This window comes from Dipteris shenzhenensis, chromosome 30 (genome assembly GCF_047967505.1).
Source record: "Dipteris shenzhenensis isolate YYH24624 ecotype China chromosome 30, Dip_SZ_1.0, whole genome shotgun sequence".
Classification (NCBI taxonomy): domain Eukaryota; kingdom Viridiplantae; phylum Streptophyta; class Polypodiopsida; order Gleicheniales; family Dipteridaceae; genus Dipteris; species Dipteris shenzhenensis.
Genome location: NC_141625.1, coordinates 43,955,227 through 43,968,169, shown reverse-complemented (window position 1 = coordinate 43,968,169; position 12,943 = coordinate 43,955,227). Strand labels below are relative to the sequence as shown.

Below are 12,943 nucleotides of genomic sequence, written 5' to 3'. Positions count from 1 at the left end.
TAAAAACACATTTTTATTACCACTAGCTTCCATAGTCTCATATTTTGAGTTTCCTATTTTTTTCAAATATGATTTTGGATTCTCATCTAAGGGCATCATCAAAGACATTGGATGAGATGTAGGTTGAGCTCAAAGCAGAAGAGGAGTGAATGATGGAAGTAATAGTTATAAAATTGACACAACCATTGTATGACATGAGCAATGGTATATGGATACATATGGGATTGACTATGATAAGAAGTTAAGGGATGTTAAGCTATTTGTAAGACCCAAAAAAATAGTTAAAGTAGTTTGGAATAATACTAGAGATAAAAGAAAATATTGTTGATAGGGGAGTACCATGTTTATGTGAGATTGTGAAGCAAAAAATTCAGCTTATTAAGGTCAAGGTTCCATTTGGAACTTACAATGTTAAGATGATGGCTGCAAGCTTGGACAACAAACTAGATTCAATGAAGAACCTTGGATGGGATGCAAGGGCACGCAATACATTGGAAGATTGTGGCATTTCTAGTATTGTAGACATTGTCAATTGATTTTAATTAGGTGTAGAGAACTAGGCACTATGGTAGGGGTACTATCCATTGGGTGTGCGGTAGCATTCAACATTGATGTTAAAAAGTGTTTTGTAGGTAGGGAACAGGAGTCTTTATGAAATACAATGCAATGATGTGGTTGTAAAGCTAGTAATGGAATTTTCAAAATCGCACCTTGTGGCTGTTCACAATCATAAAATAAAGGTTGAGTTGATTTTTCATATGTCTACTGGATCATTTTAGGTATATTATAATACTTTTTTGGATGTTTTGCACTCAACAAAGCAGGATCTCAACAAGGAAGAGCTAAATAGAAAGGGTCACTCCACAATGTATTTTGTGAGAATTTAATCACTATCTTGTCAATTAATGCATTTCATTTTATGTATGTTGTTTGATGTATCTTGTTGTTTAACTACTCTTATGCATATAATACACAGGATCTCTTTGAAAAGCTTAAGACTAAGGGAGTATACCTCGTTTGGGATGCAATTTCATTCGATATTAGTCTTGGCTACTTGTAATTTCATGATATAATAGCTTCTTCTAAGTTATATTATGCTAGTGTACTTCATAAATTTTCCATTTGCATGCAGCCTAACCTAGGTGATGATAGCTCTTGGATTTGGAACATGCATGGGATTTGGAGCTAGAGAGGGATATGGAGTGGAGGCAAGGATGAGGTAGGTTCAGCCTTTGAGAGTGATGCAAATATCTCTTTTTTGTTATACATAATATGATTTTGTATACCCTTTTTGGGATTTCTTATTGTGGCATTATATAGTCATGCCCTCCGAGAAATTTTTATACTCATGCCTTGGAGCATTCTATATTCTTGCCCCTTCATAAAAATTTTGTAATTCATTTTGAAATGTACATATTGATTGCCCCCTTCAAGGGAGCAATTCATTGAGTATGATATCTAGGCATGTCATGACATTCTATACTTGGTGTTCATTTGTTATATCCCATCACATGATTGATAGCTTGTTATTCTAAAGTTTTCCAAATGACCTTATTAGATAACCACTAAATGAAAAAAGGACTCTATGGCTACATAGTGGAAAAGAGGAGATCAAAAGTGTGGAATGAGATCATTGTCAATATAAACATAATCTATGAACTTTTATAATTTTGTATACAAGCACATGCAAACATGGAAAATTCAATGCAGCATCTACGAAATAAGCACATTCTAGTATTATTAAACTAAAATGTGGAAAATAACAAATGATTTAAAATAAACTTCTATGAATAAAGAGAAGTGCTTAATGCAAAATTAAAAACATCCAAGAAGTATTTACAAGTCAATATCTACAACAAATACTACTATAATCAACTTGAAAATAGACCTTGATAAAGGATTCAAAGCCATCCTTTCCATACATTATTGGCTATATGAAGTGCTTAAGTAAGGTCATACAGACTTCAATATGTACTCATGAGTGCTATATTTTATCATAAATTTCCAAGATTAATGCTGTGTAGCTTGAGAAAGATTTGTTTCAAAATATCTCTATGTACTTTCACAAATTTGTATACAAGAACATGCATAGAGAACATTTGATGCAATATCTACAAAATAATCGAGCATAATGACATGGTAGTGTATTGTAATTGAAAATATAGACAATGGTAAAAGATTTGAAGCCAGATTTCCATTGATTATTAGTAATATGAAATACTTGACATTGCTCTTGTTGACTCAAGATGTAATCATAAATGTACTATTTTCTATAAATTTCTAAGATTGATGCCATAGAGTTTAAGAAAAATATGTTTTGAATTTTGTTTTTTGACGGACCAAAATTGTGAGCCCTTAAAAATATGGGACTTGGGATATTCCGACTTTTCCTAATATGGTCTTACGTAGGAGTAAATAGTCTTGGTAACACATCCGTTGGTCCTAGGTCGGTGTTTGTAGATGTGTGTGATTGTGTTGTGCTAGTGGGTGTGGGGTTGTGGTGGTGTGAGTAGAGGTGTTATGAGGAGGATGAGAGATGGTGTATTCAAAGTGGATGGACTGAGTGAGGTGACCTAGTTATGTGGGTTTAAGGCAAGCGCAACTTGGGGAAGTGTTAGTATCATCTAGGGTGGGAGATAGAGACTTTCAGGGCAAGCCACATGGATGGTTTCAAATGTGTTGAAACCCGATTGGAGCATAGTATGCATGGCTTTCAGGACCTTGTTGTACAAAATTATGATGCCGTTAGGATTATATTGGCTAATATTATTATAAACTAGGTAATCTTTGGATTGGATGGCCTCTTGACGCTCATGCTCTTGCAACCACCCAAGGTCTTTGGCCAAGGATTGTGGACTATAGGACCATGGCTCCAAGTCATCACGCTTCTTAGCATCAAAATGCCTTCTTCTATGGGAAAAATTGACGACTCTTGTAAGATATGGCACCACCCTCTAAAATTAAAAATAAGCAATAACTGTAGAGGGAGTTGTAAAACGTCCAGTTTTTATTGAAAAATTAGGTCCCATTGAAGAATCCCATGGCAATGATTTTGTGTGTATAGTCAGAGTGGCATATTAAGAGGGTTAGAAAGGTGTGGGGGGGGAGTGGATTAGTGAGGTCATGGTGATTGTGTATAGATGCAGCTATGAGTGTTGCGAGGTGGTATTGTAAAGTTCCTTCTACTATGATTCGGTGTAGTGAATCGATGACTAGATGGGTGGACACTGCTAGACCCAATCAAATTCTTCTTCTTGCCACTTGTTTATTTAGGCGGTGGGCAAGGCACATGTATTATTTGAAGTACCAGTTTTGGTGCTAGCAATCATGCACCTAAGTGTGCAGATTTTCTATTGGTTTAGGTGAGCCTTTTTCTCTTTGGTGGCATGTTTGTTAGCTGCGTAATTGGCTTCTTTTGAGAATCTACCTTGATATTTTTTGTCTTATGTTTAGCCATAATCGTGGACCATTTGGTGGCCACTTTATCCTTTTCCTTCTATTTTGTAGCTAGCATTTCTAGTGTATGACTTGATTTCACCTTGTCCTTCTATGATTATGTGGGTCGATCTCTCCGTTGTACTGGATGCGACATCTGTTATGGGTCACATAGTCTAGGCTTTTGCTACTAATGGGCAATCTTCCATGCGGTAGATGACCAACATGAAGAGCATGGGGCTCCCAATCTTCTGATTATGGTGGGTGTAGGTGGTCCGCAGTATCGAATTTGAAACTTAGCCTGGGTTGGCGGTGGTCTAGATTGAGGGAGATTTGGAAAGATTGTTACGTAGGAAAGGCAAGCTTCTTGCTTTGGAAAATAATTCATTTGTGGCTGCTAGTCCGGAGCAAGTTGTTGAAATGGGTGGGGCTTAATCTATTGTGTCCATTGTATGGAAAGGCCCTCAAGGAGGTCTGTCACTTGATGTGGTTATGTGTTGTGCCTCCTGGATTTGGCAGTAGATTGAAAGCTCAATTAGAAGGGTCAACTTGATGGCCCACATTTCTCTTGGCTCTAATTGGAGGGTGGTGACCTTGTGCGCTTTTGTTCTATGTGGGTGGCATGTTGGTCATACCTAAGAGTGGCTATTACGTTAGTAGTATGAGGAGTCCATCTGAAGATGGTGTCAGTGGACCTTAGTATGTTGATCAACAAATCTACCTTGTGGTGAGTGACTCTTTACTCTAAGGTAGGCAAAAATTCACCTAGAGTTTCATAAGGTTGAGTGCAGCATAGGCTGCCCATGCCAGATTTTGTAATGGTCCTATATAAAAGTTCCATTTAAAAAGGTAGAATTGCAACCCACAAAAGTAGTGTGATCGATCGTTATTACCATTATCTAAATGGATTTGGGGGATAAAGTAACCTTTTAGGTCTTTTTTCTGCGCCATGCTGGTGTTTGACAATGACCGCTGGGTGTTTGGCCACCGGTGGCCACAAGAGACCACCAGAGCCTCTATGGACTCTAGTGGTCACCGGTGGCGGCTCTATTGGTCACCGGTGGCGGAATCTGCTGCCACCACCACCGCACCCGACGGCGGGAAACAGGCCCTTAGTCTTCACCAGAGTAGAGATTAATTTGTTTGAGGAGAAGGCGGCCGGTGTATGGTGTGTGAGTTTGGTAGTTTGGATATCTCTCTCATTCACCCTCGATAACTTCCAACCACAACGACACTCCCAGCCTCCCTCTGCTTGTTGCTTGCTTGTTTGCCTCTCTCTGTCTTTCTCCCTCTCTAAGACAAGTTGGACCCGGATCTCTTCCTGCTTCTTCATCCTCCTTCGTCGTAGATTGTAACCCGCATCCAAATGCTGTTCCGACCTCGAGGTTGACACGGTCGTCTTGTTGTTAGTGACGGTTCAGAATCAAACAACATAGTTTATGAAACTCCTCCGAGCCCAGCCAGCCAAGGAAACAGTCAATACATGCCTATCTCTTACTGACAATGTGCACCTCAGCGTACCCGCAGCTATCTAAGACAAGTGAAGCGAAGTCATACACAACGTCTTTCTTCTCTCATCTTCGTCTTTCAAGCGTAGCTGCAAGGGCAAGTCCAGAAACCTAGGCTACAAACGTAGCTCGAAGGAAAAGTACCAAGACCTTCAACAACGAGCAGGATTCAGTTGCGTGTACCCATCCTCAACCTGAAGGAGCCGGCCCAGCAATTAACGCAGGAACTATCACCACCCTTCTCTTCTTCTAGCTCAACTGCTAGCGCGGTTGCTCGCACTCAACAAGATCCTGCACCATGGGTTGCTTCTCGCAGTTTCTAGCACCTTGCACAGGAGGCTCGTCGAAGATCAAGATCATGACAGTGGATGGGAAGTGTCTGAAATTCGATGCTCCTATTTACGTGAAGGAAATCCTCCTCGATCATCCGGATCATGCGATCTTCCACTCGGACACCGTTCGCAAGGTTGGCAGCCGGGCGAGGCCTCTGCAGAAAACTCTTTCTTTGCAACCTGGCCAGTTGTATTTTCTCGTTCCTATACCTCGGCGAAGAGACAACAGGCTAGCGGCCAGGTCCTCCGAGCTCAATGCAAGCCCCAAGGCAGCTTCTGTGGCAGAGCAGCGGTCTTCTTCAGGAACGCGTCGAGTTTCCTTCGGCAGCTCTTCCTACATCAGTGCTCCTGAGGACGGCAACTGCGAGCACGCTGTCACCGCTTCACCACATAAGCCTTCCTTGGAAGTTCTACCTTCCTCTTCCGATGGAGTGGTAAGATTGAAGGTGGTGGTTTCTAAGCGCCAACTGGCAGCGATTCTCACCGAAGGTGGAGACACCGTCTCCATGGTAGAAAGCCTCGTTACTCCACTCTTAAAGGAAGCTGGAGCTGCGAGAAGCGATGCCGGAGGCTCCAAGGATTTGTCCAGAGAGAACAGCTTCGCCTGGAAGCCCACTTTGGAGAGCATACCCGAGTCATCGTGAGTGCCTCGTCGCCTTGGCCTTGATTTTCTTCCTTGCTCTGGAATCTCGTTGCTTAGTCGACGAACTCGTCCTTGTCCGCAGGCATCCACAACAACGATCTGCAGATGGCCCCGTTTGACAGCGTACACAATGTAATGTACCGATGACGCATCTTCTTTTGGAACGTTTAAGCCGACCGCTGCAAGCTCGTAGGGGAGTTGGCACGAGCAAACATGGACCGAATATCTGCTCAAACTGCTTGGCTCTACATTTCCTTGGGGGAACCTCCTCCTGCTCCAACAGCAGAAAGATTGTATAGTGTTGTGATGTATTAGAGTCGTACTGCGTGTTACACTAGAACGTATTCGACCCGAATACCCATCAGAACTCTTTGCCCCGTTTTGAAAAATTTTCGGCCTTGTTGGGTAGCATTGTAACCATTGATTGCCTCTTGTATTTCAAGGAGTAAACCATTCCTTTATGCTCAGCCCAAACTATTGGTCTCGGGTACAGATCCAGGCTTTGGCCAAGTAACGTGCCGTAAGAATCACCATCGTCAATCTTGCGCATTGAGTTTAATAACTGCTCTCTGTTTCAACGTGTTGGTTCTCGCCGGCAAGCTAACTTTCCACACCAGGACAGAGCATAAATCCTCGGTACCTGCTGGAGATCCAAGGGGCAAACGAAATTCCAATTTTGTTTTAGGGTCTATTGCCTGAACTGTCTGCCAAGAAGATTGTATTTTAAATTTCTTAGCTAGTCCTTGCAAAATTAGTAAAGCTGAATGGCTGAAGTAGCTGATCTTTGATCGTCCCTCTAAAGTTTCTCTTTTGCTAGGTTAAGCGTAAGCGTCCCGAATGTATAACCTACCAGCATTTTTTTTTGGGACGTTTTAATCTATGCACATGCGGTGGTAGTAGGGTCTGTATTTGTCGAGACTCTGGATTATCTGTAATGCGCGTGTTTGAGGAGTCATCCTCACTTTTCGCAGCAAGACTCTTTGTTATAAGTGGCATTATTCTCATCGAGGCCTTTATGTTCAGGGCCACAACTTTCAACGTTGGCATCCTCACCTGGTTGAAGCAGACCTGGAAATGTATGTCCTGAGTGTTTGGCAGTAATCATCACGGTTGTTCAAGAACATATATCCACTACTACATATTTCCATTACATTCTTGTTCTGCTTAGAAATATAGGATCTAAGCGCGTTTAAAGTCAATATGATTCAGCCCTTAGGCTAGCTGTTGATTTATATCTTCCAGCTCCTTGTTTCGATATTTTCCTGCATGTCTCCGGCATATCGTTGGTGAAGTTGACAAGCCAAAGGAAAGTCGAGATGGGCAGCACAACATTGGTGAAGTTTGACTTCCCAAAGGAAACTCAACATGGACAGTCGGGTAGGGACATTGGCCAGCCGAGGCCGCATTAGATATGAAATTAATGTACTCATGTTGATGCGTGATTTTTCTAGAGAGTCGTGAAGAAATAAATGCGGTGCTTTCAAAATCAAAATCTTCTGTCCAGTGTTTTTCCTTCTTCAGTACCCACGCATTTTCATGCCTGCATTTCTACATACTTTGTTGATCATCAGGAATGATGTGGTTTCATTCCAGTGAACTGCATGGCCATCCAAAGTGTCGTAATATACCACCAGTCATCGACGTACAGCCCCATACAAGCAGCTGAGTTTCCTGGAGTTGCCTGCATTCCTACATACTTTGTTGATCATCAGGAATGCTGTGGTTTCATTCCAGTGAACTGCATGGCCATCCAAAGTGTCGTAATATACCACCAGTCATCGACATACAGCCCCGTACAAGCAGCTGAGTTTCCTGGAGTTGCGGATCATATGGAGTCTGGACACTGTATAGAGATACCTTCGACCATTTTATCATACAACTGCTCAATTGCATCAGAATGCATACATGTAATGGTATTAACATATGCCTGATTGCAAGCTTAAGATTCACATATGATGACGCAGCACACTAAGGACAGAAGTGGAAATTATAGCCTGATTTTGGCGAATGTGGCGAAGGTTGAACAAAGTGAGTAAACTTAGACATCGTCATGAGTACGTATCTTTTTTTAATCAAGGTCTCGTGCAAGCATAGATTTGGAAGAATAGAAAAATCGATAGGGATGTTTTAAACAGCAACTCAGATGAAGACGACAGTGCGGGCCTTATCTAGTGTTCCAAGCCCTTCTCCCTTCGTAATGAGCAAGTTCAAGAATTGTTTCACGTGGTTTGAAAACCTCCCTCGCCCAAAGACTGTTTGCTGTTGATGTAGAATACATGCGAGATGAAGATTTAGAGGTGGTGGAGACTCACATTTATGAGGTGTCAAATTGATTGTCAATGTATTAGAAAAAACATGAGTTGCTTCACAAGGGTTAGAGACCCGCTGTGTTGGGTCTCAAGGTTGGGATCCTAGCTCCCTTTCATTTCAATGAATACATTTTAAGACTTTATTTGTAAATATAAACATGAACTTTTAAAATGGTAGCTTTCAATTGGAATCTATATTTTAAAAAAGGGATGCTTGAAGAAGGGGATAAAGACTTTCGAAGGGACTTAAACCACTTTCTAAAAGCCTACCATGACCTAACTCTAGTAATCTTTTAATATAGTTGTTTAATCTTTAGGGAAGGCCCATCCTCTTCAATACACTTTACCTTGGAAGCCTTCTTGTCATATCAAACACTATATGATCAAGGCTCATAATCACATGATAAAAAAGCTACCCTTATAGAGGTGCTCAAGGGAGTAATCACATGATAAAAAAGCTACCCTTATAGAGGTGCTCAAGGGAATTCAGCATAGGCAACAATGATTATTGAAGAAGTGGATAAACACTTATTTCTCTTTCTAAAAGTAAAAGCGTGCATGTGCACACACACATACACGAGTGTTTGTGTGTTATATATATATGTGTGTTTTATATGGTATTTTCATATAAAGTACTTAAATATATACACAAACACATAGCAAATGACTCGACGCTATTATTAGTGTAAGAGTGTCCCCTTGCATGTCATGTGTCCATGAGGCCACCCCAACTTCTTGCAAATTGTGAATCTCAAATATTTTTAAGTTTGAGAATCGTCAGCTCATCACATGTTTTGTTACTATTGCTTATCCCCTTCTCAATTTGTTGCCTCTGTTTCTAGACTCATGCCCTTTACCTTCATAAGAGAAGGAGGAGTGCAACCTCACAAATAAGGAATATAGAGATACAAATATAGAGAACATATGATTATACTATGGTAGGTGTTGCCCTTTATCTTTATAAAAGAGGTCGCAAGGAGGGGTGCCACATGGCATTGCCCTTTCAGTGCAATCTCACAAATAAGGAATATAAAGATGGATATAGAGAACAAATAATTATATATTGGTAAGTGCTATTTAATCTTTCTAGCCTCAAGGTATAGATTGTTGCGCTAAAGGGTAGACATACGTTCTAGTCGCAAGTTTGGGATTAGCCTCCTCAATATATAGTAAGAAGATTAAACAGGGAGTAGGTTTGTAGCAAGTTTAAGTGGGGAGATATTAATAGAATGCAAATCTCTTTCCTCATATGTTCAATATAATATGAGTAGAGCTAGTAGAAATTATTTGCATGACTAATGTTTTCCATGAACGGCATTTCTAGGGTAATATGAGTAGAGCTAGTAGAAATTATTTGCATGACTAATGTTTTCCATGAACGGCATTTCTAGGGGAAATAAGAATGTTGAAAGATATCATAGAGGCACATATCCCTTAATTATATGGCACACTAGAGTTGGCAAAGGGCACAATTCAAATAGCCTGCATTGGTGAATAATATCAATTAGCCAATAAAACAAGAGTGGTAACTTGTGCTTGACTTTTGTGATTGTTTAATCCATCTGTACTAAGAACATAACAATAGAGTAACAATTTCAACATGGTTTTTAAAAACAAAGTCTCTAAACCAATGTTTCGCCAAATGGAGTAGCAAGGAAAGAAGTATGCATTTGTTGAGCTTTCTTCAAGGATAAATAACTTTAAGCTTCAATAGGGGGGGGAAATGAAAAGCATGCCATAGCAATACTCCCCAAATCCCCATCATAGGTGAAATACGTTTTTGGTAAACTTTTATCTCATTTAAGAAGACTTTGATCAAAATAATTGATACTTAAATACTTAGCACAACTTATGGATAAAGATTGAAAGGAGGCCTTCCATACCAATTACCAAATTGATGATCTTCATCATGGGCAACACAAAGCATGCTATAATTTAATGAAAGTGAAGATGATGCATAGTGAAAGCTTGAATGATTGATGCAACAAATAAGCAAGCAAGGTGAAAAGGACTAATTACTTGTAGCTCCAACAACATTTGGCTTACAAATGTGTAGGGAAGCCTTGTATGAGGAGATGAGCAATGCCTTACTAACATATGTGGGACAATGTCAGAATGCTAGAACAAGTATGATCAAAGAACATAAATGAATATGCTCAAAACACATAAATGAAAATTAGACAAAACTACAACAGCTAGAACAAGGAAGAAAGTCACTCAAGAAAAGCACTTAGAAAACAGGGCATGATCATAATGACAGACTTGCTTCATGGCATCCAACCATTCATACATGAACTCTTGCAAAGGAGAAGAGAAGTAGATGAAATGAGGGTTCTATATCTGTACACAAGAGTAGACATGGTGTTAGAAGAATATATTGTACAAATATGAGCCAAACACTGTTACAGACGACTTAATCAAAGATTACAAAACATGCAACAATCTATTGCCAAATTTTGAAGGGAACAGCTACTCATGAGAGCTTGCAAGACATCTGCATAAAAGAGCTTGTGAAGGAACTCAAGATTGCAAAGCCAGAGTTGCTAGAAGCAAGCAGGCATGCAAGAGCTCTACTGAAGCTTGAACACAGCCAAAAGAAGCTCCAAGAACAACCTATTATGAAGAATGCTTAGAAGGAAGGAGTTTTACAAGGAGGCAGCCATGAACAACAACAATGACTCATGAGATCATAAAATAGAGAGACCATGTAAAGAAAATGGCTGAACAACAATTAGTTGTGAGCAGGAGTCTTTGGATTAAGATGAGAAGCAAGAAAAACCCATGAGTATTATTGAAGGAGCTGCTCAATAAAGGTCGTGATGGTTGAGCAATTGCTGCAAATGAAGCCTAACAAAGTTTGGGCACGATAAAGATATGCATATTTTGGGCCTTATCTTTTAGGCTAAGGGTTTTCCAAATCTTTTCTACCTTGCTACATGTGTCATTTTGGTTTTAGGCCTTGGTTAAGGTTACTTCTAAGATTTCTATTAATCGCTCAAACTAGACATTGACCAGTCCACTCTCAGCCATTCTTCACTTGGATTAGCCATAGAAAGGGAGTTGCATTTATGCTTTTTTTTTTCCCTTTGTAGTAATATTTCCTTTCATCCTTGGGCTTTGATGGATCATTGCCATATGCTTTAGGAGAAGCTTTTAGCGATCCAAAGGGTGTGCAAAGAAGAAGAAGAGTGATGGAGATCCTCTGATTATCATAGGAATATTCATATAGCAAGAAGGGATTAAACCCCTTATGTGTATTTTTAAAACTTACACATGGACTTCTCTAAATGGAAAGAGAAGAATGTTAAACTTTGTAGCATTGGCATTTTTTAACACATGTTCTTGCCACATGCTTTGTAAACTTGTATGCAATGCTCAACATGTGGGTAGTACATTTTCGCATTGAGAGGTAAGTAGAAATCTCCTTGACATGTAAGCAAGAAGAGTGCATGGGTGAGTGGGTCTTAGTTAAGATGTGAGCAACCAATGAGATGAAGTTTGTAGATTGGGGATGAGGGCCCTAATCCAATATTTTGTATAAGAACACATTGGTGAACTGTGTGGTGTGGAAGAGAAATCCAATAGTTGGACTTGGATACTTTGTGACTCTCTTGTCCCCTTCATGTTTTACCTCTTCCTTTGAGAGTCTTCCACCATTTGAGCATTCTCTTCTTTGGACTCCATGGATGTTAGGGCAATCAATAAAAGAAGCTAATGATTCTTATAGTTCAATATGACTTTTCTTTATGAGAGCTAAGTATGCTTGCTTGATCTGTAAATTTTTCTTTGCATCAAACCTTAGTGTAATCCTTAAATTTTCTATAATCTCCTCCAACAAGCAGGCATTGGTTTGAATTTTTTTAAAGACCATCTTCTTATGGGGCTTCCAAATCGAGTACAAAGTAACAGCTCAGATTAGCTACCAGACATCCCCAATAGCATCATTAAGCTTGCCTTTGTCCCCCAACAGAGCATTCTTCCTTGTAATTTAAAAAATGCTATCTGCATTACAAAACCCCTGACATATTCACCTCCAAAGCAGTCACTATATTGCATTCCCACAATAAATGGTTATGCGTCTCGTTCTTGAATTTGCATAAGAGGAAACATTCGGGTTGCATTTGGAAAGCCTCATTCTTACAAGGAGCTTTTCATAATCACTTTCCAGTGAAGAATATTTGATCTGACTGAAGGGGTAGCTATCCATGTCCACAAAATTTTGAGTTTCCATATCATTGCCTTGTTATGTGGGGCATAAGATGCCCACACTTTTTGAGCCTCAATGAACAACCACATCTCTCCCTGTCGCCGCGAGATCAGCAATCGCGCATCTATGCAGTTGCTTAGTGCAAACCTCTGAAATCATCCACATGTTTTAATACATTAGTGATTGGCCAGCTCTTGACCTTGTCCAAGATTGCTTGCATATATATGCCTTCACCTTGTGTTAAAGAAAACGATTTGCAATTGTTTCTATGGGGAGCCAATTACATCTACCCGGTTCCCACATATCAAACCACGTGCAAATGGGCTAGCTTTGAGTGGACAGGAGCTATCATTGATAGCCCAATTAGATAACCATGGACTCCTTCCAAGTAAGGCATCTCCCACCATAGATCGTGATCCAATCTAGTGGACTTGCTTGAATTGAACCTTCTAAATCTATGCCATTTTTCTCAATATCTCAAACTATGAAATTTAAACTTGGAATTGAGG

General features: G+C 40.0%; 1 protein-coding gene across 1 annotated transcript; it reads left to right on the top strand.

The window, feature by feature from the left end:
- Nucleotides 1-4,888: 4,888 nt before the first annotated feature.
- LOC147882179 (uncharacterized) lies at nt 4,889-6,781 on the top strand. Its single transcript, XM_087401750.1, has 2 exons — nt 4,889-5,915; nt 6,001-6,781. The coding sequence occupies exons 1-2, from the start codon at nt 5,242-5,244 to the stop codon at nt 6,035-6,037; spliced, it is 711 nt and encodes a 236-aa protein (XP_087257876.1). The 5' UTR covers nt 4,889-5,241; the 3' UTR covers nt 6,038-6,781.
- The last annotated feature ends 6,162 nt before the right edge of the window (nt 6,782-12,943 follow it).

Excerpts from the sequence above, each read along its gene's own strand:
- LOC147882179 (XM_087401750.1), top strand. The coding sequence starts at position 5,242 with ATGGGTTGCTTCTCGCAGTTTCTAGCACCTTGCACAGGAGGCTCGTCG. Across the intron at positions 5,916-6,000 it reads GAGAGCATACCCGAGTCATC|GCATCCACAACAACGATCTG; the intron begins GTGAGTGCCTCG and ends CCTTGTCCGCAG.